The 26,020-nt window shown below is 52.9% G+C and overlaps 1 protein-coding gene across 1 annotated transcript; it reads left to right on the top strand.

Moving 5' to 3' along the window:
- Positions 1-10,461: 10,461 nt before the first annotated feature.
- Positions 10,462-25,018, top strand: LOC119102364 (T-box transcription factor TBX22; the record flags this gene model as incomplete). Its single annotated transcript, XM_037225733.1, has 7 exons — positions 10,462-10,658; positions 15,442-15,558; positions 16,036-16,198; positions 16,923-17,084; positions 17,958-18,025; positions 22,496-22,644; positions 23,507-25,018. Coding segments are annotated over 7 exons (930 nt in total), but the record flags the coding sequence as incomplete, so codon positions are not given.
- Positions 25,019-26,020: the final 1,002 nt, after the last annotated feature.

The following is a 26,020-nucleotide window of genomic DNA, read 5'->3' as shown; positions in this document are numbered from 1 at the left end:
TACCGAAGCGTATAGTCAAGCAGTGATCATTTTGCAACATAGCATGACAATTGGCCTTGATAGGAACAAATTGACACCAAAATGTACTCATGATACACAAGCCGGTTCACTTTACCCCATAGTGTTGGCTCTTTCGGTGTCAATTGACTGGAGGACTCTTCAGGGTTTAAGGGGCTTAGGGACAGGGCTTAGGGACAGGGCTTAGGCACCGCTAAATTTTCAAACATTTTCAGTGTCATTTATTTGCTTAATGCGCTTAATGTTAATTCTGCAACGCATTACAAAAGCAGCCTATCGAACAATAATTATAGAAAAAAACCTGCGTCACATTGAAGCCAATAAGAAAACAAGTTTAAACCCGTTATGGTCAGTGTTGCGGCGGAGCGCCAGCGGACGGAGATGGGGCTCACGCCGTGCACATGCGGCATATCACAAAGCTTTTCTGTCTGGACAACTCACAAGAGGTCAGGGAATAAATAAACTTGTCAAAATTGCGCAATTACACTGTGACGCTACAAATATCTACCAAGCCTGGGGTCTCCGTGCATTGACAGGAGCGGAGCTCTAAAAAAATCATTGGTGATCAAAGCCCAAAACAATGGCCAACTTTTCAGGCTTTTTTTACCTTCTACCGGCTTGCTGAGGCAACAGTTTGGGAAGGGAGGGGGCAAGGCGTACCAAAGCTCACAGATGGGGTGCGGAGACTGTAACGGAGCGACGAGTGCGAAGCTTGGAGGCTCGAACTGCACGTAGTTCATGTGCTCTTATGGAGTGGAATGTGCGAGTGGTTAGAACTTTGGGGAGATAGCTTTCTTCCACATCTCTCCGCATGAAATCCACATACCCTGCAATCTAAGATCTTTTGTAATCTTAAGACTCTTCAGTCTGAGGACCCCTGCGGTCTGAGACCCCTGTAATCTGGGGACCCTGCTGCCCGAGGACGCGCCCAGAAAATAACATCTGCCGGAGATTACAAGTTCACGCGTTTAGGTCCCACCAGCATAAACGCACGTCTCCGCTGTCCAGAGCGTTGATAGGCTGGGCAGGTGAGCATGGGGCGACGTCACCTCCCTATAAAATTGACGCCAGAATGTGCAAAACCCAGCACACACCCACAGAGAGTAAACATAAATAGTAGGCACGTGGTATCCGCAATCCCATGGAAACTGGAACAATCGTCAACAAAATGGCTACATACGGCACCACGCAAATCTATGTCCATTTCAGCCTGGCGTTGTGATATTTAGGCGGTAACCTGTGTCAAGCTGAACAGCTCGAACCCCGACCGACAGCGCGAGCTGTCAGATGTGCGGCGTCAGATCTGGTCACGTGACTTATGTAACACTTGCGTAGGGGCGGGGGACAGCTCGCGGACCGGCGCGACCCTGACCCTAACCCTAACCCTAACCCGAGTGACAGGGAGCAGAGCAGCCTCCCATGCTCTCGACGGGTCCCGCTTCGAGTTCAGCTCCAGCCTTAATGTGAGCGGCCCCCTCAGCGTGACTTAATTGAAATATGTCCAGGACTGGTTTGAACATGAGCTTTGTCGCAACCGGTGGGAAGTGAGCTAAACATCTGGCATGTTGTCCTAAAAAGCTCGGAATAATTTCTGACGCCGCACTTCTCGGCAGATAGCCACCGAGCAGGTATTCCAGACCCGACCGCAGCCGGCGGTATCAGGCACGACGAGATAACGCGACGAACGTCACGTGACAGCCCAGTGGACCCGGTCTGGCGTGTGGCGCGCCATGCGAGCCATGGCGGAGCGTTTGCGTACAAAATTAGAAAGATGGTGGGTGACGGCCAAGCATTAACGTATTGCTCTACCCTAGCAGTGGTGTTTCTCGGTTGGAAGGAGGAGGGTAGAGGGGGGGGGGGGGGGAGAAGCAGCGATATGGTCGTAACGCGCCCACCGGCAATAGAGGGAAACGCTTCACTGCTTGGGCATGGTCCCCGCAGCTTGGCCCTAACAATCTTATGTTAAATCCATCCCTGTGTGTAAATGAATGTACTTTTTCTATAACTAAGCGGCTAAATGATAGCAATGCGCAGGCGCGTGGCTGGTTGACAAAAACAACAGCGTGTCTATCCAGTTGTGAGACACTTCCATGTTGCAATTTCATCACGGGCATAGTTACGGGCGATATGACGTTTCCGCCCCGACACCTACCGCAGTTATGCCTGACCATCCTTTGTACCCGTCGTCGCTATCAATGTCTTCAACTCGCTCGCAGCCGAGCCATACGTTTGGTCACAGAGAGACCTGACTCCACAGAATGGACATCGCAGGGGACGCCGCAGTGGTAGCGACATTGGACATTGCAATAACTTGACGGTGCTGAACAGTCATTCGACGAGACGAAACGGCCATGTTCAGCATCACGGATCCCACTCGTAAAAGTGATCCTCCGCTGCCACGTTCTGTCGCCTGTCCATCTCCCGACACCACCGCTCGCAGTTTGTCCCCCCCCCCTCCGCGCGGGGAGGGGTGTCACGGCAGCAGCCGGTGGCGCCCGGCCCAGAAGCCGTCTGGCTCCGCCCCCTTACAGTCAGCAGCCAATCAGCAGGCGCGAGAAGGCGGCGGCGGCGCGATCTGACGCCGGTGTCGCGGAGGAGACGGCGGCAGCGGCAGCGGCGGCGGCGGCGGCACAGTGGAGGGATGGCTGACCTCGCGCCACTCAGCCAGAGGGCCCGCGCGTTCTCCGTGGCCGCGCTGCTCGACCTGGGGTGCTCCACCCAGCCGAGGGGGCCGCACCTGCTGTGCTCCCGCGGCGCCGGAGGCAGCCCCTCCATTGCGACAGGTGAGCGGGTGGCGGGGCCTGCCGGCCTACGGACTGCGCTGCTATGAATTGCTATTGGAGAATGTGTAGCCGAGTGCGCCAGTCGGTGAATTTTAGATGGGCAACCGAAGCATTGCACGCAACTTTAAAAGGCTTGGGGCTGAGCTTCCCTGTCTTCCAGTTTCCACGCCGTGGGACTTGATGCAACATATTTTTGCCAGCATGGCCAGGGATCACCAAGCACTGCCCAAAATGCTTCACACAATGCAGAGACAAATAATAATAACAATAAGAAACGGAGGAGTGACAACATTGATCGCTCAGAGCAGGAGCGCAGCCAGGAGTTTCTTATGGGAGGAGCCCGTAGCTCGGTGATTACGCATTGCGCCGATTTTGAACTTTCCGTACAGAGCTATCTTTGGTTAACCCCGAACAAAATCTGGATCTACGCGAGGGGCCCGGGCCCCCGGACCCTCCGCTTGGTTGCGCCACTGATTCAAAGTCGGTGTTATCATCTGTTTTAGTGTTATCTCAGCCTTACAGTAACTACCGTAGGATTGTCCTATCATATTAAATTGCTACATCACCAGCATTATTAACACGGGATCGGATGGCCGGTTGGACACTTCACACAGGTAGAGGTTAATTTGACCCCCCTGAGACCTCGGAAAGTAAGAGGGCTAGAGACACCAAGTTTACAGAGTGTGCGGGCCTGTATGTGCGCTCACTTTGGTCAAAGTTTGAGGTTGCTAAGTTATGATCTTCGGGTCAAATAAGGTCAAGCAATGTTAAACTCCAAGTTGTTCCCTGTAGTGTCTTTAGAACCTCGATATCTGTTCTAAGCAAAAGGTCGCAAGCTTATTTAAGATCAGTGACCTTGTTTGACCTTTCAAAAGTCATTGTGACTAAAGTCACACAAGACTGCTTTGAGTTTTGCATTTGAATAAACGACAAAGGTTACGCTAGACATTGTGTTCCCAAAAATAAAGTGTTAGCCTGGGTCATTTTGGGTAAGTGACCCTTTGTAACATTCGAGAAGTCCATGAAATATGTCTTATGCGGTTTCTGTCATCAATTAATTCGAAATGAGCACCAGAAACTACCCCATACAGCGCACCCTAGGGTAATGAAACAGGTTGATTTGGCCTTCGTCTGACCTTCAACCCTGACCCTAGGTCAATGAAATTTGTCTATTCAATTGTTGCGATGTCTCAGAAAGTATCTCAGAGATGTATGGCTTCGTATAAATCTCCGTTGTTGCATCAGATTGAGCGTTTCCCTAGCAACTGACTTACTTCGCTGAATCCATGGCCTGACTGGCCTGTCGTAGGTTAGCGACCTTACAAGGTACGAATTAATTGTTGATACCACAAGATCTGCTATTCAGTTGTCTACAGCTGTGCAAGATTGTGCGCGGCTACACCGCGTCATTCGGAAAGCACTCCGTAAAAACCTTTCGGGGGGTGGGGTGAATTTGACCCTCACCAAACGCGTGCTGACACATCAGCGCTAAATAAACCAACCGCGGATAGTCAGTCAACCATAATGAAGGTACTTGAAGCGTTCTTCATATTTTTTTACTGTTCAAAATATCATTTCAGTGCCGGGGCGACGTCTCGGATTTTGAGTTTGGTTGCAGGATTTTTTTAAACGAGGCCTGTTGGAGAGGATGGTATCTCCTCACAGGAGGTCTCCTAGGCAGGTCACATTAACGGAAGAAGTCGGCGCGGATACGTGTCTCCTTATTGAATTGCAACATGTATCAATATTCATGTAAGTAAATAGACGTCAAATAGACAAAGATGGATAGCATGATAAAAGCATAAACAAAAAAAAGACAATATGCCAAAATCAAGAATAGGAACTTCTGATTAATACAGGGGTATTCTCGGCCCGCCCAGGACCTCCCCATCCCAAAGCAACGGATTCTTTTCCAGAAAAAGGTTTCCTGACGCACCAAAGAGCCTTCTGATGCAGAACACAACCATTCTGATTCACAAAGTGGCCTAAAATCCATAAAATGGCCTCGTTTTTTCAAAACAGGGCATCCTGTTGCGGAACTGCGACCATTTCAGGCGTAAAAGGAGCCTCCTATAACAGGAAAGAGACTCCTGATACAAAGAAGGCGCCTCTTAATCCGGAACAGAGGCAGCCTAGCTCACAACGGGGACTCTTAAGCCAGCAAAAGGCATCCTTAGCACACAACGGGGCCTCCTCGCCTAAAGCGAGGGGTACCTATTTCGGGGAGGTGCTTTCATGACGCAGAAAACATCCCTCTTGACGCAGAAAACATCCCTCTTGACGCAAAAAACGCCCCTCATGACGCAGAAAACGTCCCTGTGGACGCAAAAACGGTTTTCTGTGGCGGATTAAATAGCCTTCAGTTTAGTAATCGGGACCTCCTTCATCTGGATTTTGATAATCTGCGAGAGCTACAAAGTCTTTAGTTATAGCTGAAAGGGCCTCAAGAATTTTAAGGGGGCAAAAACATACCGTTGCCCCCCTGCCCCCCCCTTTGCTGCGCCGCACCTGGTCCGGTATTCCACTTTTAACTACTTCATCACTTTTAATCTTTCCTTCTATAAAAGGTGTTCAGGTCAAGTATTTAAGTTGCAAATAGTGTCGAGACTAAAGTCAAAAGAGGCTGGGTCCCGGCCACTCGACTTTAAGAGAAAAGGGGCTCAAATTTATGGAAAATCCCGTTTACGCCGAGTTTTTGGTGCATCCATTTTCCACTGCACACCAAAAATCTTATTCAGAAAAATTACGTCTCTGGGAAGGGAGGTTGTCAGACATACGCATGCTTTGAAACTATAAATGAATTAGGAAAACAATACGCACAAGATGACTAACAATAGGATTTTTTATGAACCCCGTTTGAGCTGTCGCGGTACATAACAGTGCACGAGCACAGCATCAAGACGTGTCTTCTTCGTTCCCCGTGTCTTGCAACGAGTGCAATACGTCACATAGCCAGCGACAAAGAACACAACACGCAAGTTACCTTAATCGGCGCTCGATACATCTGAATATGTATGGGACTTAAAGCATGGAACATACGAGAAACATGCCGACAACGAAGTGCACACAGACCCGTACGTCTAAAGGGGGTACATCACTGGTTCAGTACATAGGTCGGAAGCATGTGTTAGCAATACCAGCCTGTTATGCATAATTGCTATGGCTTATGTGTCTCTTTTCACCCTTGCGACATGCTCGTGCGAAGCTGATGATCAGAGATGAAATACGTGCATCAGTAGCAGTTCCCTTGGTCACATTCATGTCTTGGCGGATTCAAGCCAAGGCCCTCTAATCAGTTAACGTAGAAGGCACAGCCATACTGATCAAAACGGACTGATCCCGACTTCGTGCAGCTTGCCGAGCTGGTTGAATTGCACCAAGGAGTGGCAAGTGGGACATCCGATATCTTGAGGTCCAGCTTTAAGTGGTTAGCAGCGTTTTGTAACGCTGGAATTTTAACCCCAAATTTTTTGTGTTCAGCATCTCAACAAACTTGAGTGATTGACTGATGACTGATGATTGATGATGGTTGATGATTATTGATGATTGCACCTACTTAACATCAACCGCTGCAGCTACGCTTGTCTCAGCGACTGATGCCTCGGAATGGACGAGCAAATCACTGGGAGGCTTCATTTGGACTCCAGGACAGGACATGACCACGCGCTCAGATGAGGTGTCCAGCCTCATGCCTAGCTTGCCTCCGCATGGTATGTAGACGATCTGCATCCCCCGCTATGCCGTCGAACTGTTGATTTTGCTTGGGTCTCCTTTATACTACACGACGCTATACGGGGGCTGAGGCTCGTCGAGGAGATGCGCGAGAGACGGGTGGAGAGCAATCAGGGTAGTTTCACTATTTTGGAGCTCCAGGGAGAACGCACATGGCTTTACCCTAGCCAAATATCCTGTCGTCCGGAGGTGGGACTCAAAACTTGTCTTCTCGTGGACTGAATGTCGTTCTGCCTGTGTCGCAGCCGGTATGTTTTTCTAGCTCGTGTCCTCCACGGCAAAGCCACTGGTTTTCAAGAGAGCTAAGGAGCTCTAATATCGCACTGGCCTTGACATCGCCAAAACGATGTGACCTCGTGCCATTCACAGAAAACCCTAAAATAGTTAAACTGTACTTAAGTAGCTGAGCGTATGTCGGCGACCCAAGGTTAACAAAAACAGCCATAGTCCTCGAAAACGTGATATGGTCCCCGATAAATTTACGCAATCCGATAGAAGCAGTCATGATAGCTCTAAAAAGACAAGGAACGGCGGTGCACTCAGGGCTCCATGACTCTCCGTATGCCCTAAAGATGGCATTGGCAGGTAGCAGACTTCGACGCTGTCGTTGAGGTCAGGAATACACCCAACTCAGTTACGGGCTCAACGTGTAAATTAAAGTTGTCGCCGTGCACAAGAGGCGGTCACATGCAAGAAAACAGCACGCACCCATATCAGTTTTAGGGACACCTGATCAGTTCAAGTGCTCACCGATAATTTCAAGGGTTACTGGAGAAGGCCGCGAGACGTCTTAGATATTTTCTCGAAATCTGCCAAGTGCAGCGATTCAGCATCCATCGTTCCTTCAATCAAGCCTCCCTCTAGACATGTTCCCTCAAACCAGAATTAATCAAAGTGGATTAGAACTCGAACATATATAAACGAAAGTGGCGGAACCAGTGTGACAGCCACAAAACAGACTCCCTGATGCGTTCGGAAGTCAGTGCAGGCATCCCACGGATGTCGGGACGTTCTGTTCCGACTGTTCCGAGGGCGGCTAAATAATCCCGAGGCGGCTAACTGTTCCGGAGATGGCTAACTGGTCTAGAGACAGCTAACTGGTCCGGAGACGGCTTACTGCTCCGGAAAGGGCTAACTGTTCCGGAGACGGCTAACTGCTCCGAAGACGGCTAACTGCTCCGGAGACGGCTAACTGGCCCGGAGACGGCTAACTGGTCCGGAGACGCCTAACTGTTGCGGAGACGGTTAACTGTTCCGGAGACAGCTAACTGGTCCGGAGACGGTCAAATCATCCGGAAAATTCGATAGACGTCTGCGAAAATAAACCCGATACATACCGCACAGTCGGTCAGGACCACAAGATGGCACGGTGTCTCAAACAACCTACGGCTCGTAAGAACCAGGAAAGTTTCTGACGAGTAGCGGTATCTTCTGGAAGTTCAGGGGCATGGACAACGCGCCTCTAAACGTAAAGTGGTCTCACACCCAATCTGATCAGGGGTAGGTATAGTTACCTGCCTGTCCCGAAGCGGCCGAAAGGTGCTCAGGAGCGGTCAGGATACTGTGCTTTATGTACTATAGTTCATGCTATGGTACTACGATACTATACTACGGTTTAAGAGCTCTGATACTGCCGAAAACCCGGAGACCGTTACATGGTCACGGCTGCAGTTCATGATCTAGAAGACCCGCAAAGCCCCGCGAGGTGATCTTTATCGTTCGCTGAATCGGCCATAGGTCTGAACATGGCCAGACCAGCAAAAGTTATCTGAACAAGAGGTAGTTGAAGCACTCCGAGAACTTCAGACGGAGAGGTGTCACCTTGTGTTCTTTGAGGCTGCTCTTGTCCCCCCCCCCCACCCTCTACATACTTTCGGATTGGTAACATATTGCTTAGTTTGATTTATGGAAGACTGATATGGAATAGTCAAAAATTGCTGCTGTAGCCCCTCAGTTATTTTAGTGGAAATGCTAGAAAGAAATTCGGAAAGCTGGCAAATGCGTTCTGACGTTCCAGGTGTCGTGCTGAATTCCGAACAAAAACCACGGGCAGAGAAGCTTCCTGAAGCAAGCTTTAAGGATGTCATAATCCTTTGAATGGTGCGAACTAGGGTGCCGAGGCGGGCACTGGGTCGGTGAACGAACTCGAACACACTTGATGCCATTGTTGAAATGAACGCCAACTAAATACATTATGTCCAACGTAAGCAGGCCTAACGTTTAATACGTGATGCATTGTCCAGCAATGGTGCATTTTCTAGCGTTTTATAGAGCGGGGAAGCCTCCAGCTGAGAATGCCTAGAGTACATGGGTGAGTTAGTGATGTAAATTGTTCAGAAAAAGCCCATGATCACCAATTTCTTAAAAAGCTTCAAACATGTACGTCTTCCAGAAGCGGGCGCGGTAGGCAGAGCCACACGACGCACGGAGTGACAGGGAGAGGGGCGGGTGGGGCGCAGGGCGGGGCAGAGGAGCGGGACGCGCACCGGGCGAAGCGACACTGAATGAGGAGAAGCAGGGCGAGCCAGAGAACGCGAGGTAGCGACCAACAAGTGAAGGGCACATGGAAAGAGTGGACGGGGGAAACCCTAGCTTAGGCCAGGAGAGCAAGCGGTCAAAATACATCATGGGGTACGAAGCATGCCACAGGAGTCCCTATATTTGTCATCCCATAACCAGCTGGTCGAGTGGGGGAAGGGGAGGGGGCGAGGACATTGACTCCAACCGTGTTCACCCAGCTTTACGTCACGATTGCCACCACCGCGTGTTGTTATGGAGATATGACTATTGGCCCCATGTGCCTGGTGAAACTAGATGGCTATCACCAATTTTTCCCCACAACGGATGAATACTTATTTTCATCAAACACACATATTATTTCATCACGTTCGTTAGTATTTTGCGCCCTGCATGTGGAAGATATGCACGCAAAATATTCCGGCTCAAATTTGCTCAAGTGTATCCCGGATGCTATTCTTGACGTAAAGTGCCAGCCAGCTCCACGTTTCAAGTCGTGCAAGTGCTTAGCGTTCCATTCGTTACCCTCTTCGTTAAGTTTCAGATGACTTCGGAGCGGCTGACGCCCGGAAAGCAGGCAGTCCCGTTGGGAACGCCGGTCAGAGCAGCCGGGTCCAGGACCCCGCCACACGGCGTCCAGCTGCCTCGCCGACCTGCGGTGGACCCTGCGGCGGGCCGGTGACCTGCAGCCCTGCCGGCGAGGGGCGCCTCGCCGCCGGAGATGTGGTTCAGGTCAAGGACCAGGTCGCTGGTCCGCTGTGGAGCCCAGTACAGGGCAGCGGCGCTCCGCCACAAAGGATGCAGGTCACAACACCGCCGGCAGCGACGGCTCATACGGCGCTCTCCCAAGGTCACCAGGTCACCAGTTCAGCTGACCTCAGCCCCGTGTACAGCAGGTCATCTGACCGCAGCCCTGGAGACAGTGGGTCGTCCGGGCCCGCCGACGCGGCTGGCAGCCCGACTGGGTCCAGCCGGGGCGTTACCTGTGATGGCCGCCGGGGGAGGTCACCCACCGTTACCCCCGAGCCGACACCCAGCCCGTGGAGTGTGACCGAGAGACGCGAGGCCGCCGCTCTGCCGACGGACGAGCCTGGGGCCTACGCGTCTCAGTCTGGGAGCGACAGGGCCGCGTGCCTGACCGTGCCGAAGACCGAGCCGGGACGGGGCGGACGCTCAGCGGAGGCCGCCCTCGGCCACCACGCGGAACACGGGCGTAATGTGCGCAACGAACGGCGCCGCGGGGCGACCGATGCTATGGCTCGTCAGGCGGAACTGCCGCCGTCCCCCGAGCAGCAAACGCGAGAGGAGCGGGACCGTCGGGGGAGCCGGACATCGTCGGACAGAGTCGGAACCGACGTTGGGGAGGCCCCGGACCGCGCCGCGCCGGGCCAGGAGGCCGACGCTGACTGCCCCCGCCTGCACAGGCCGCGGACAGGCGCGGCAGGCGAGCAGCCCCTCCGCCTGTCCTGGCCCGGGGTCAGGCGCAGGCGAGGGGCGGAAGGACCTGCGCCTGTCAGAGCTCCCCATCACGGCCGAGCTCTGCTCCCGGGACCTGTGGCTCGAGTTCCACGAGCACGACACGGAGATGATCATTACCAAGATGGGCAGGTGAGTGGCTGGCGATCGGCTGTCTTGCTTTAGTTTGACTGAGTGCTCTGCCTTTTGCAACAGCGTAGAACTTATGAAATCCCTGCGAAAGGATGCGACTTGGTAGCTCTGCAGGCGATGTTAAACACAATAATCTATTCCATTGCGGTTCACTGCTTAACTTAGCTTCTTCGAAGAACTCGGCTCCTCTGGTAGGTGTAAGTCCTGGTCCAGTGACGTCAAAGGCTATCGCAAGGGGGTGGGGAGAACCCAACCAGCGGTCTTGGTTCTCGCTTACGGGTCCAGTGGCGTCAAAGGCTATTCCAGTCCAGTCCCGGCCAAGTGGCGTAGAAAGGCTATTGTAAGGAAGTGGTGGTGGGAGGGGGGGGGGGGGGAACCCAACCAGCGGTGTTGGTTCTCGCTTACCAGGTCCAGTGGCGTCAAAGGCTATTCCAGTCCAGTCCCGGTCAAGTGGCGTACAAAGGCTATTGCAAGGAGGAGGGGGAGGGGGGGGGGGGGAGGGAACCCAACCAGCGATCTTGGTTCTCGCAGGGAGATCAGTGTCCTCGGTGGCAATGCGATCGCCTACGCACATAAAGCGATGCCGATCTCCTCAAGCACACATTCAAGGCCTGCGTTTTCGGATAATTTTCTGCAATTTTCGTTGGCATATTTGGAAAATCCAAAGAACAGTAGTAGTGTACTTAAGTGTTCCAACCGCTCACAAATGCCCAGTGCCGCATTAGAAATATAATGGTGTTCAAGGGGACTATCTCATCAATTTGTACGTAGCATTTCGTTTGGGGCATCTTTGGGTGCAGTACTACTCAGAAATAGCCCTTTCCAGGGCACAGCCCATTTGCGGTGTTCTGGAGGCTTCTCGGCATTCTTAAATGACTTTGTGATAGATGACTGAGTCTTATCGCCGGCGTGAAATAATTTTATCGAGTTTTATGTCAATTTTCTAGACTGAGGGCTTCCTTTCCAAACCGGGTGAAAAGAAAGCCGACCCATCGCTTTACGGCCATTTTGGAGCTTGTGTTGGCCGGTGTAATTCTAGGCATCCGCGGACCAACTTTCAAAATATTCGGGAAATATGAATTTTACCTTTAATTTATCATTTCAACCCCTATACTTTCTGTTAATTACCTCAAAGTTGGGAGAGAGGGAGCGCTTCCCGCCCCCCACCCCCACCCCCCCCCCCACTGCTAATTCAGAGGCCCTTTTCCGGATGAATGTCAAACCTACATTGAACAAGATTCCAACTCCTGGAAACGCCGTTGGTTTTGGATCACTTTCTGAGAAGAGAGTGCCTGGAGCGAGTGGTTCTGACTACTCTATGAGCACCTGCAGGTTGGGGTGATGTCTCTACGGCCCAACGGGCTATGCGGAGGAACCTCTTTGACCACCAGGAGACCGTCCAAGAATGGTTCAGAAACACACTGTCATGCTGACGACTACCCTCGTGGAGTCTGCAAGCGTTTTCTTCAAGCATGAACGCTCATTCGTTATCAGAGGTTCATTTGTAAACACAGACACTTGAAACTGACTAATTCAGTATTTTAGAAGGGTCGTTATATTCTTACCGTCTGACCGTTAAGGGCGACGTAGACCACCTTACGCGGCTCACATTAACGTGTGAGTGTACAGTGCAGGCAGTATTATAAGCAAGTCTCATACTATGCAAGCAATGCTGGGCCCTTGGTCCTTGGAGCCATAGGATCCACGCCACCTCCGCGACCGTCGCGTGGAAAACCCGCGCTCCAATCAGGGCCCCGAGACAAGTACGCCCGTGTCACACAGATGGCGCGCAGTGAAGTGTGCTGTGTTCCTCTCCGAGATCTTTATGATGAACACCTGTTGCCCTTGGGTCCGTTCGTATCTATGACCGCCGCCAGTTAACAGCGCCAGTTCGACTGCTGTTCGCTGTGACCGTTCAAGCAGGAGCATCCATCACTCATCCTCTGTTCCGCTTCTTTAATGATTGCCTGTTATCCTCGCCTAGCTGCAGTTGTTGGACGCGGTGGCGACGATGTCTGACACACCCCAAATGCGTCTTTTTTAGCCAAGCCAAAATCCGTTTCTTGTTATCCTGGCGTTTTCTATATGTTTCCCACTCTAACCTTAACTTCTTCGCTTTTCTCCTCTCTTTGTCATTTTGCCTACGTGTTTATGTTCATGACTTAGATTGATAGGGATAGATAGGGATAGGGATAGGGATGATAGCGATGATAGGGACAGAAAACCGGTAGTCAGAAATGTTGTGGAGATATCCATGCTAGTGCGTCTGAAGTGGCCTTTTTGAACTAGTTTTGGAGCGTTTTGCTTCCTTCATCGTTTCCTATTGAGTTGTGCACGTTAATTATAAATGTGAATCGGGTCTAGAGTGTACCCCAAGTTGGGCAAAAAAGAGAAGAAATTGACGGCAAATTCCGTTTGAAATCCGTCTAATTCCGACACTTTGCTTCTTTTGCAATCCTACTCGAAAAATGAACAAAAACACCTAAAATTGGCCGAACGCGCGACTAACGAACAATTTCTAGTGATCTGAAACCAGAAATAACTCCCTATCTTTCTTCAGGGTGTGACGAAATCGCTTGGATGATTGCCACTCTGATGTAACTCCACATCATCTCCTTAGATAACGCCTTTCACGCTCACTCCCGGTCAGTTGAGTTTTACCAGCGATGCACGGTTGTTGACAGCGTTGAACTGTAGATGGATTTCCCAGTAAACTTTTTTGGTGATCGCTTTGCACATACAGATAATCCAAACAAAACTGCTTGGGAGCTTGTGGGCTGAGAGTGTACAGTGTAACAGTTCGCATTCTGTCATCAGTTTCACGTGGATTGTGTGCGCACATATTGCAATTTTGGTCCTTCGTGCACATATCAACAAAAAAGCAGGGTGATAAAAAAGCAAAAATGGCGATTTGATACATGGGAACGAGCAGAGAAATATCTGGAAAAAAACAAACAACGCACTGCCATTATTTGCTGAGTCGCCTGTTAAAGTCAAAAGCTGACCAATTGCTTGTCAATATGAAAGCCTAAGCTGCTTCAAAAGCGGAGTAATGTGCTCTCATGTATCGTAGTGGCACACATGTCGAGACGACGTATTGCTAAGGGTCTAGCCGTCCAGTCTCTCGCAGCCAAAGCTGGTGACGGGTGACTCGCTCGCCAGCTCGGCGGCTCGCTCTGTCGAGGGCGTGTGCCGTCGGGCTGACTCGCTCGCCAGCCCGGCAGCACGCTCTGTCGAGGGCGTGTGCCGTCGGACTGACTCGCTCGCCAGCTCGACGGCACGCTCTGTCGAGGGCGTGTGCCGTCGGGCTGGCTCGCTCGCCAGCTCGGCAGCACGCTCTGTCGAGGACGTATGCCGTTAGGTTGACTCGCTCGCCAGTTCGGCGGCACGCTCTGTCGAGGACGTATGCCGGCAGGTTGGCCAACCACTCAGCCGTCGCCTTTTTATCATGAAATGCTGTACTCGCACGTGCTGTGAACAATGCGGAATTTCCACACGGGTACCGCACAGGGTCGTTGGTAAAGAAACATCCCTATCCTTAGGACAATATCTACTACCAGCGGCTTTCACTGGCTACTTTTTTGTCGTTGTTGTTTATTGGTGTTTTCGGGCGCGTCGACTGCACTGGTCATGTTGCGCCCATCACTGGCTTCTTTAAAAGAGCGGCCTTTGCAGGTGTCACTTTCGCGCCCGTATCCGCTTTCTACACCCATACAACCAAACACAACCCACTACCGGCTGCATAAGGCTTTACTCATTCGGTTACCCACCCGCTTTACTTATCATACCCTCTGTGCGTTTACCCACCAGCTTTAAAAGTCCAGGTACGGCCTCAAATTCGGTTATCGATTGCATATCAATCGGTAAAATCGGTTTGTTTTTTAGAGGTTAGGCCTATTTAAAAGGGGGTTTCTGAATTTATTTTTATTGAAACGGACAACAGTACGGTCCCTACAAACATCATGGTAAACCCAATGAATCCCGAGCACCTGAAATACTCTCATTTTTGCGCTTAGTCTCGGACTGAAACGTAATAGACTAAAAGGTCACCTGTAATGCAAGTACACCATATGGTACAAGCCTCTCACAAGACTCGATTGAAGGACAATGCTTTGCAAAATCATAGCGATATAAAACAAATCTCCTAGCAGAATGCAGTGTCGAGTGTTGAGAACATAACCAAGTTTTGCTTGATAACGTCGTTTACGCACTACCTTCAGGCAAAATGGAGATCAGTAACTGTCCAGGATCAGTAACATCAATAAACCAGATCCTTAACGTAGGTTGCAGCAATATGCGTCGTAAATTATTATGCATCCTCTGTGCGTGGTGTCCATTAAGAGCATACCATTACCTGACTGTACCCTGAGACCCGGTGCTTAGCGCAACTAAGAAGAGAAATGGAGCGTGCCCTCCTCGTCAGAGGACAAGCCCGAACCCATCTCGCGCCTCGACATGGCCTGCGAGTGGTGGTCGCCGGCTCGGGCACCGGCCACGGGAGAGCGGCCCGGCCCAGCTCTCGCGGTGCCCCCCGCCGGCGCCCATCGTCTGGGGCCTCCCCCCCCCCCCGCCTGCTTCGCGCCCGCCCCGCCAATACGTCTGCCTCAATGAGCATAACTCATTGATCGGGGGCGCGCGGTGGTGGGAGGCTCAATTACGTTTTTAGTGTCGGGGCCGGGGTGGCGCGGGCCGAACGGCCGTCGACGTAGCGGTCCCCGCACCGGAGGCCGAGGGCTCTGAGCCGGCGCGTGACGCCCCCCGTGACGCTGGCGTGACGCTTCAGGCGCATGTTCCCGACGGTGAAGGTGCGCCTGCACGGACTGCAGCCGTCCGACTCGTACATCGTGTACATGGACATCGTGCCCGTCGACGACATGCGCTACCGCTATGTGTACCACAGGTAAGCGGCGGAGCGTGTACCACAGGTGGGCGGTGGAGTGTGTACCACAGGTGGGCGGTGGAGAGTGTACCACAGGTGGGTGGCGGAACGTGTACCACAGGTCGCGGTGGAGCGTGTACCACAGGTGGGCGGTGGAACGTGTACCACAGGTCACGGTGGAGCGTGTGCCACAGGTGGGCGGTGGAGTGTGTGCCACGGGTGGGCGGCGGAGCGTGTGCCACAGGGGGCGGTGGAGTGTGCACCGCAGGTAAGGTAAGCGGTGGAGCGTGTACCACAGGTGGGTGGCGGAGCGTGTACCACAAGTGGGCGGCGGAGCGGCTACCACAGGGGCGGCGGAGCGGCGTGTGTCGAGCGCTAGGGAGCGGTTGGACAGTGGCTGTCACCTGGGAATTGGCAGACAAATCTGGACGTCAATCTACGAACAAGTATTGTCTCATGCTGGAAACGTCTCTCTGCAGACCGTCTCTGTCTCCGCAGCTCCGAGTGGGCCGTGGCTGGCCCCGGCGACACCTTTAGCTGTCGCAACCGCTACATCCATCCGGACTCGCCGGCCTCGGGCCGTCTCTGGACCTCGCAGGGCATTGTCGCCTTCGACAAGCTGAAGCTGACCAACCGGAGGCACTCATGTGGACCGTCGCAGGTGACGTAACATGTGCGACGTCTTGCCCGACCGGCCGCCAATTTGGTTAAAAGACGGCATTGCTGTGTTTACCCGACTGCCGCTTGTTCTCAAAGGGAGTGCAGATTTTGCATGGTAATCAAAGGTTCGGCTATTTCTAAAGACCAAAGATAGCGCTTGCGGTCTGTGGAGCAGCTCAGAAACAATTAGCAGATAGCGGGAACATGGGAACGTAGATGTTCAGGATGAAGCAACATTTTGCTTTCATTTTTAGCATGACTTGGACGACATAGAATAAGCCAATGCATTTTAAGAGCGATTTAAGCGCAAATTTGCATTTACGGTTAAATCGCCAATTTTTTCGCACGTTCTGCTACTTGCTGATTGCTAGCACACCTGAAGCTTACGAATCGCGCTGGGCGAGCGAGCATGGTGGCGCGTTGTGCTTACAAGTCTCGAGTCTCGTCGATTTTAGTGTCACCAATTGTTGGAGACTAGGTGTTGCCAAGGATATAGAAACATTAGGTGTTAGGGTGTTTACTAAGTGTGGGTTACTATGCATTACGACAGTTTGAATGATTATCCGAAAAATTTTCTCGTCACTTGCACTTACTTGCACACGTTGACCGCGCATCTTGTTATTTTGTCTGGGAAACTATGGGTGTGGCGTTGGATCCTGCTTGGGCAGGTAAACATGACCAACACGGTGTAGAGCTTGGAAGATTTCACTGCGGAATCTTTCCAGATATCATTGCACTCGATGCACAAGTACCTTCCACGTGTGCACATTCAGCGGACCAGTGACCTGTTAACTCCAGCTGATCAGCAGATCGACCCGAAAAGGTCACTGACCTTCTCATTCCCGGAGACGGAGTTCATCACCGTCACTGCGTATCAGAACCAGGAGGTATGCTTACTGACAATCGACTGTAGTCAGCGCACTGAAATTATATGTGAGACAAAACGTCACCAGAACCCGATAATCATAGCTTACATTCCACTCTTCAACGGAACTTTGATTTGGAAAACTTGTTCGTGTATACACAATTCAAAGGGGATATAAGGGGAAAGGGGAAGGTGCAAAACTCGGCCATCCCCAAGATGATCACTTTTGGGGGAAAACTTTTGATCACTTTTGGGGGACACATTTTTGGACTTCGAAGAATATTTAAGCAGTTTCGGTACGGAAAATTTGTCTTAAAATGCTTTTCGAGGTAAAACAAAACGAAATTTAATGACTTTTTGAAGATCCAGACAACTGTTTGGAATTTGGCCCCTAAGCCGGCATTACACCCTCAAAGCAGCGTTTTGCATCCGCCCTTGCATGCATTCAATACACAGCGTATCAAAAAATATTACAGAACTGTGACCCACATGTGTTCGAGTTCGCAATGTGTGCAAACCTCCTGCTCTGAATGCTGAGATTCGAGCCGTGGCATCGGTTCGAGCTTGCCCAGGTCATCTGGAGTTGTGTTTACCAAGCTGTCACGACAGCTCATGTTTTTTGATCGCTCATTGCGATGCGTGGCCCTTCGGACCAGGCCTCCGCGTTGTCGGCAGCCATCTTCGCCCGGGAATTTGCTGCACCGCGCTTCTCACCGCGCGTGACTGTCGGCGGGAGGTGGCCCAGAGCTGCTCTGCGTATGCCAGTGACGCGCTGGGACGGGACGAGGACAGGGTGTGCTCGGCCCCTCACCTGGGTCCGTCGTGGTGCGTGTGAGAACCGACTCGATGTCGTGAGGGGCTCGGGCGACTCACGGTCGTGTTGGCCTTGTTCCAGATCACTCGTCTGAAAATAGCCAGCAATCCATTCGCGAAGGGTTTTCGCGACATCCCTGCCACAAAAAGGTAAGTATAAATGTCAGTGCTATGAGTTTGTGTTGTGGATTGAAATTGGCGTTGCTATTTTGCGGGCAACAATGCTTGGGTTGAGAGATAATATTTGAGTTCAGCTGAATTAATTACGTGATTGTACCATAATTTATTCAAATATCTTTTCGGTTTGAAATCTCGCAGGTACTTTCGGGACGGTTAAGTGGAAAGTTAAGTTAAGGTTAAGTTTAGGGAAGCAGACGGTTTTAAAGCGTACTTGAGTGTTCCGCATCCACCCAATTAGCGTCCTCTCGCGGTGCCGTCATCACGTTTCCTCACACATCACATCAGAGAGTCACTTCACGCCTGACATCAAATCGGCGCGTCACTTCACGCCTGACAAGCTGGGTGGGGTTGGCGCGGGGGGATGGGACTGGTGACCGCCGCCACCAATGGCAAACAGGAGCGGAGTAATCAGCCCACGCCGCCATCTTGGAACCATGTGATTCATGTATCGCGCGCTGCCACAGTGCAAACGTGGGGATTAGATTGGAGAAGGGTGAGATTGCTCACACTGACGTGTATTTCTGCGCCTGTTCGCTGCTGTCCTCCGTTGCTTACGGACGCCAACGAGTCTCCTGATCATTGCCGTACCAACCGGCCAGATCTAGAGCTCCCGAGCGATCGGAGGAAAGAATCAGCAAAAACTTCACCTGGCTTCCGCCCTCCGAAATCGTCGCCCGCTAACGACCGACAAACAGGCTCGAGTGCGTCAAGGCGCGGCACCGGCAGCGTATCTTGGGCGGCAGCCGGCACTTAGCGGCCGCGTGCGCCGCGATGGCCGCGCTGTTTACCGACGCGCCGCCTATCGTGCGGCGACGTGACAGTAATGTTCGCACGTTCACCAGAGCCGCCTGATAGCGGCCGGCCCACTCCAGTCGAACTCAACAAATGAATTAAGCTCTCTTGACAATCAGTGTTTCAATATGGGCTGCACTGTTGACACAGCGAGAACAAAGGCGGCACTGTTGGGGGTCGGCCGCAGTCCGACAATTCTATCTGATAAACGGCGCGACAAAAACAGCGCGGCTCCGCGTCAGCCGGGCATGAATAGGTGCAGATCCGCCGCCGCGCGATAGTAGCCGCCGGCACTTCCCGCCCCTCCCCGCACTCCCCCGCAGCTCGCGCCAACACTCGACGGCGGCGCGCGCCGCGCCAGCTGAGTTGGTAAAAACGGCGCGACCCGGGGTGCCCTGGTGAGAAGGTCGCCCGGTGCACGTGGTCTGGGGCTGTTTGGCCACACCCAGCGCCCGCCGAGTGTCGCCGCGTCGGATTGCTTGCAGGTGTCGAGGTCTTGGCTTACCCCGTGAACCGTCATCGCGACGCAATCTTGCCGACCACTTCGGCGATCGGGCGCCGGGAAGACCATGACCTGACCGGCGATACCGTCCCGCTGTGGCTGGTTGCCATAGGGGAATTCGACGTTTTGAAGTGTCATGACCTATATTTGCCGAATTTGGACTCTCGCGTTCCATTGCGAAGTTTTTACACAAATGAAAATATCCTGGTTACGTGCATGACCTTATCAAATTTTCATTTGAACCGACTCTCGATTTCCTCCGCCCGTCATCAGCCACATATGACGTTGGTCTGGGTCTGGCCGGTGACATCGAGGAAATGTGCCGCCCTCTGCCCCGCACCCCGTCGGAGCTTGCTGGCTCCTCGACTTCGAGCCGCTCTGATCTCGTTTCTTTCCACTGAGCTGACCCTTGCTGGTTCGATGTCGCTCGCCGCCTCCGGCTGCTCCTCCTGGCGCGGCGTCTACATTTGCGCCACGACCGCAGAGTCTGAGCGCCATGAACCTGACAGAGGGTCCGGTTCTCTCCATGCCTCTGGCTGCTTTTCCCTGGCGCGGTGTCTACATCTGCGCCACGACCGCAGGGCCTGAGCGCCATGAACCCAACAGAGGGTCCGGTTCTCTCCATGCCTCTGACTGCTTCATCTGGCGCGGTGTCTACATCTGCGCCACGACCGCAGGGCCTGAGCGCCATGAACCTGACAGAGGGTCCGGTTCTCTCCATGCCTCTGGCTGCTTCATCTGGCGCGGCGTTTACATCTGCGCCACGACCGCAGGGTCTGAGCGCCATGAACCCAACAGAGGGTCCGGGCTCTCTCCATACCTCTGGTCATTGTTTGCCTGACGCCTCCTGCCAGCTGACGGCTGACACGCTTGTGTCCGACGCCACGCATGTCTGCTCGCCCCAGGCCTCCGTGTCCGGGCCTTCCGACCCCAGCAGCGGATCACTTACGAGTGGCGCTCCTGGTGGCAGGCCACTGCCCAGCCGTAGCGGCACTGGACCCGTTTGTCTCGTACCTTTGACCCCTCCTCTGACCGTCATCCCCTTCAACCAGATGCCAGCTGCGAGGATTGAACCACCAAACAAATGGCTTTCTAACAATAAAAAAACAAAAAGCATGCCCGACCCACTGCATTTCTACACACCACTACGTTGTGTGGTCAGAAAGCCCCCAGCAGAGCCGCCGCACCAGAAACACGTGCCAACTCCTCGTGTACGCCAGAAAAGTCGAATCCACGTCCAAACAAAGGTGCTGCATGCCCTCCAGTGGGTTGTCTCGTTGGCTGACGGACCACCTTTAAGGACGGCCGGCGGCACGGCACTCAGCTCTATGTGGCTAGGTCTGCTCACATCTGTCCTCCTATCTCTATCACCATTGTATACAGCATGACTAGATCCAGGTGCTCCCTCCGAACCTTCTGCGCTCCTCCCGTTGTCAGCGAGTCGGGCATGATTGTCGAAACCTGCTCTCGAGAGTGTCAACCGTGGCGGGCATCCCGCGAGGCCTTCGCGTCCATTGCACCCACCGCCTGGATCAGCAACAAACGTACAGATATCATCGTCCTCTTCCCAGTGCCCAGTGTGGCAAAGTGAACGTGAGATATGTACGGTCAGTATCAAGACCGGAGTCGCCTTCCCTGACACCGGACACATGGTGCCGGCGTCCACAGCTGAGGCTGACGACCCGAAGGTTTGCTCTCAGACCGCCAAAGTCAAAACAGCATCTTCCAGCACTCAAATAGACCTCACACCAAAGCTCGCTCCTCTGGATGCTGCCGCCGTTTCGACCTCGCTCATCTGCCTCCTCGCAGAGAAACACTGCAGCAGCGTGCCCCGGCTCCCGCGCCAGCCTGTCGGCAGCCCGTGTGTGGACCAACTACGCGGTCCTCCGGCTGCCCCCCCCCCCCCGCCGTCCAGAGACGGTCGCCTCCCATCGGTCTCGGACCGATCGGTCACACAGTCCTGTGACTGCATCCCGTCCCCAGGACGGCCCCCAGCCCGGCCCCGCAGTCCGACAGTGCGGCCCGTCCCGGCCCTGCAGTCCGGCAGTGGGGCCCGGCCCGGTCCGCACCGGTATGGCTTCTGTCACGGCCGGGGTTGCACCCGGCCGTGTTCTCAGTCCCAGGACGGCCCACCCGGCCCTGCAGTCCGGCGGCGGGGCCCGTTCCGACCCGGCCCGCACCGGTATGGCTCCTGTCAACACGGCCGGGATTGCCCGTGTTCTCAGCCCCAGGGTGGCCTCCATACTGCCTCCCGGGACTCCCGATACAGGACGCCCCTAACGGGCAGACGCTCAGCGGTCGTCCTCGCATGGTTAGCAGTCACCACCGCGTGCTGCTGGTGAAGACCGCCCCTCAAGCGTCTTTCAATAGCCTTGTATTGCTGTGGTGCTGTGACTGGCGAATGACCTAATGGACTGAGTTTCTTCGCAGTGCGAACTGACCTTTCATGAGAAAATGTCTATAGCGGTGCTAGAGACCTGCTTTCTTCCGACTGATCCATATACTTTCAGCCTGTCAAATTGCCCACAATAATGCCGGACTGAAGCTAAATGGGAGCGCCGAGGTGGGGTAGGTCACTTTAAAAACGGTTTCGTACGCATGTACCTCTCTTTAAACACACCTGTGCAGGCCGTGATCGGTTTGGTGTGCCTACATAGCCGCACTCTTGTTGCACGTCCCATATTCTTACCTCCGTGATGATGTAGAACTTGCACGTCGACTCGCCCACCTCGTTACACCAATGCAAACCCCGTCTTCCTCTTCGGCTATTTCAACGATCACAGTCTTGACCCGACTTGAGGAAATGTCGTATGCCAGTTGATCACCGAGGACGTATACTGAACGTGCACCGAAGAGGCACGCATGCCGGCAACACTGCCACTTTCCATCAAGAGACCGAAACGCACGCATGCCGGAAACACTGCCACTTTCCATCAAGAGGTATTCAGGCCGGACTGCAATTTAAGTAAAACAGCGCGCACGTAAATCACGACAGCATAGCCCGATACAGCCGTGTGTTGGTCTTCATGGTGCTGATGCGGTGGGTAACGGGTAATGGGTAGGTGGGTTATGGCTAAGCCATAATCAGGTATACAGCGAGGAAATATCACGTTACTTGTCTTAACTTCATGTGCCTCACTTCGCAGGGCTCACTCACCCAGTTCGGAGAGTTCAATCGACAGCAGGGTGAGCCAGCGTGGTTCGAAAAAGACGCGTCCGGTAGCGCCTCCAAGCGGTGATCTGTGGAACTATCGGTACACCCTGCCTGCCGTCCCGCAGCCCCTGCTCTGTATCGGTGAGTGTGGGAGGTCAAATGATAGTGTGTGTGTGGGGGGGGGGGGGGGGAGGGAAGAGGAAGACAGCAGCTGTCCGACCTGTGAAGAAATGCCTAACCTCGCGGTCTTATGCGCAACTGAGGTTTGCTTTGGATAACTCCGGGCATGCAATACGACTGCTATTTGAAATGGTGTTCGTTGTGAGCTGCTATGACTCTGCTGATGCCTAACGGTGCGGCTGCAGTTGTTATTTATGCTTTGGTATGTTTATCTGATATGCCCGATGCTGTTTCTGCTTTATCTCCGCACCCGAAGTACGCAAACTGCGCAAATTAAAGGCTTTGAAACGTGACAGCATGGACAGAGAATTTCCACACTCCGTAAAGGTGCCTGCGTCGACTCACAGTCACGGTCTCCAGTAATCAGGGATGTAGGATCGTATTCGGTGGCTAGCTTGAGCCCCCAGATTGCGGCACAACGTCCTCAGCTTAGCGGAGCCCCCTCGGCACTAGCCATATGCTTGCGCGAAATCCAAGGAATAAAAACAACCCAACAAGCAACTTAGAAACTAATACGACTAGAAACTAATGTAAAACTGCAGGTATGGCGAACGATATCGCCAGGTTGCAAAGCGGCCAAACAATTCTGGCCCACCAAAGTTGGTGCAGCTGAGAGGGCACCCTTACACAAACATCAACAAACCCAGCTCGGAACCCCGACAACTAATAAGCTTGCGAAGCTATACCGCTACAATTATAACAATGCCACCCCTCATTCATATGTCATACCCGTTGACCGTTATGTATCGAGCAGAGCGTGTGTGTTCAGCATGCAGACCCACCCAACAAGAAGTGGAGCCTGACCGGGGCCGTCTCTTCGCAGACCCGTTCGCTCCGTTCACTCTGCTGCGGTCGTACCACCTGCAGATGCACGGCTGCCAGGAGGACGGGAGGTGACGCAGAGCCGAGCACGTTCGCTCGCGGTGACGTCACGCGGTCGCGCGGTCTCGTCCCGAGCTGAACACGGCAAGCGCGGTGGCAGTCTGGGAATGTACGCGCTTGACGTGTTCGCATCGGCGATATCTCCAGCGCGTCTCCGAAAACGAGAACTAGCAGAATATGTGCAAATGTGCAATGAACAAGGTGTGTGTTCCTCGGTGTTATTTGTGGCGGAGTTACGGTTCACGCCGTGAGCCTCAAACGTCCGCGATTCAGGCGTGAGGCAGAGAAGGTGATAAATGGATAAGCAGCGCTCGTTCAGTTGAAGACGAGTAAAGCACGCTCCGGAAAGGCGACGAGAATAATTTCAGTGGCTTGTTATAAGTAGGGTTGTTGCTGTTGCCAGCAGCCCTTCGCTCGCGGAATGTCGCAATGTTTCCCGCCGCCATCCCAGAAAAACATTGCAAAAATTCCACAACATTTATTGATTCCTCATCATCGTCGATTATGCCAGTGTAGGAACACAAGCTGTTTTGAGATATGAGCAGCTGTACCACACCACAGCCATAGCGAGCGTCACAGTGAGATGGTCACAACATCCACGTTCGGTTCCCCCTCCGTGTGTTGGCTGACGGCTCCCTACGTGAAGTACCGCCCCATGCCTCGGTACACGCCACTGGCCGATAATGCCGCCACGCGGCCGAGGCGGCAGTGATGCCGCTGAATAGCTCGTCGTTTGAATACACATTTGTGAAATTGGGCAGCGTAAGACCCCTGTTTGTATCGCCACCAAATCAGCTTGCGGGTAACGTCACTGGACTCTCGGACTCCCGTACTGCGGGTAGCTTGAGAACAGATCAGGGGCCCGCCCCGTGATCTCATGGTTTTTCCTATTCCAAACGTTCTCGAAGCTGGTTACTGCGTGCTTCAGCGTCCAAATAACTGCCAATTTCCAAAAGGGAAGGGATAATATTACACTGAAGGGCCGTGTTGGGTGATGGAAGCACGTTGGCGCAATATAAAGGGCTGGATGTGACTTTATAACCTGACACTGGACAACGCACATCACGTTAGGCGGGGATGCATGCGATAATTACAAGGAACATCTCACGCGAGCTCAAAAGTTGAAAAGAGCAAGGGGAGCGGCCACTTAATCTTGAGGGGAGCGGCCACCTAATACCGTCATTGGTGGAACTATCTTAATATTTGAATGGACTCAGGCCCCTGAACTTGAACGTAAGCACCCTGCGTGCTCTGTCGGCACTAGCTGGCGCCTTGAAGTACAACATCGATGGTGCTGAATTACGATGGCTTTGTTTACGGCATTGCTGTAACCACATGCCGATTCTAAAACCGCAGCTTTGATGCCTCGTGAATGACGAACTCTCTGGTCGTGTATGTCAGCCAGGTTTGCATTTAGGTATCCGCTTGAGTACGCCTGTCCTAAAATAAACATTCTGAGGTAGCTCTCCGTATGGACTGGCTCTACCTCATCAATGTGCTACATTGCTACGAGCGAGGCAGCCTGCCGAGGGAAAAGTTTGAACTTCAGCAATCAGGCTCGGTCAGACCCAGCCAGAACGCTTCTAGAACCTGAACCTGAACCTGAGTCTGAACCTAAACCTGAACCTGAACCGGAATATGATTGAGGGAAGGAGCTTCCCCGTAAAAATCTTGAGGAGCTGACTGCAGGTATTGAGGCGTTGCCTACGTGATTGAGGAGTTGCATACGATATTAAGGAGCTGCCTGCGGTATTGATAAGCTGCCTACGTAATTGGGAAGTTGCCTACGGAATTGGGGAGTTGCTTACTATATTAAGGAGCTGCCTGCGGTATTGGGGAGTTGTCTACGGTATTGAGAAGTTACCTGCGGTATTGAGGAGTTGCCTACGGTGTGAAGGCATGTTGCTTACAGGCTATAAGGTTCGTGGACACTATTTCACATGGCCATGCTAGAAAGTGCCGGTAAACCCTGCACTTTCCTTAGCTACAGCCCAACTGCATATCACTGTGTCATACTCACGTCAAGCACCCAGTGTTGCACATTGCGGACGCCAGGGGGCGGACACGACCTGACATAGTTCACCAGATTGAAGCTCGATAATGTCGCATAGGCCCTCATCAGGCGTTGACAATGTCGCTTGAGTTTCTCTTCAGGCGCAGATGCGGGGCTTTTGTAAAAGCTACACTTGAGAGCTGCCAAAGCGCATCAACCTCAGCATGGAAGTAAATGATCACGTGATCACGTGATCGCTTGGCTGTCGAGAGGCGATTCGTGTATCTTTCGACTCTCTGAGTTGTACATGAATTCCTACTCCTGTGGGTCTCCAAAGACGACACCAGGACTTCACCATGACCCTAGGGAGGTCAGGGCGGAGTGGAATCTTTGCTGTATCGTTGCGTCCCAGGTTGAGCTACATTTCCTGACGGCAACATCCCCACGGATGTATAATAATGA

The sequence above is a fragment of the Pollicipes pollicipes genome, unplaced genomic scaffold (assembly GCF_011947565.3).
Source record: "Pollicipes pollicipes isolate AB1234 unplaced genomic scaffold, Ppol_2.1 Scaffold_5724;HRSCAF=6776_pilon_pilon_pilon, whole genome shotgun sequence".
NCBI classification, from domain to species: Eukaryota; Metazoa; Arthropoda; class Thecostraca; order Pollicipedomorpha; family Pollicipedidae; genus Pollicipes; species Pollicipes pollicipes.
This window is presented reverse-complemented; position numbering and strand designations above follow the sequence as displayed.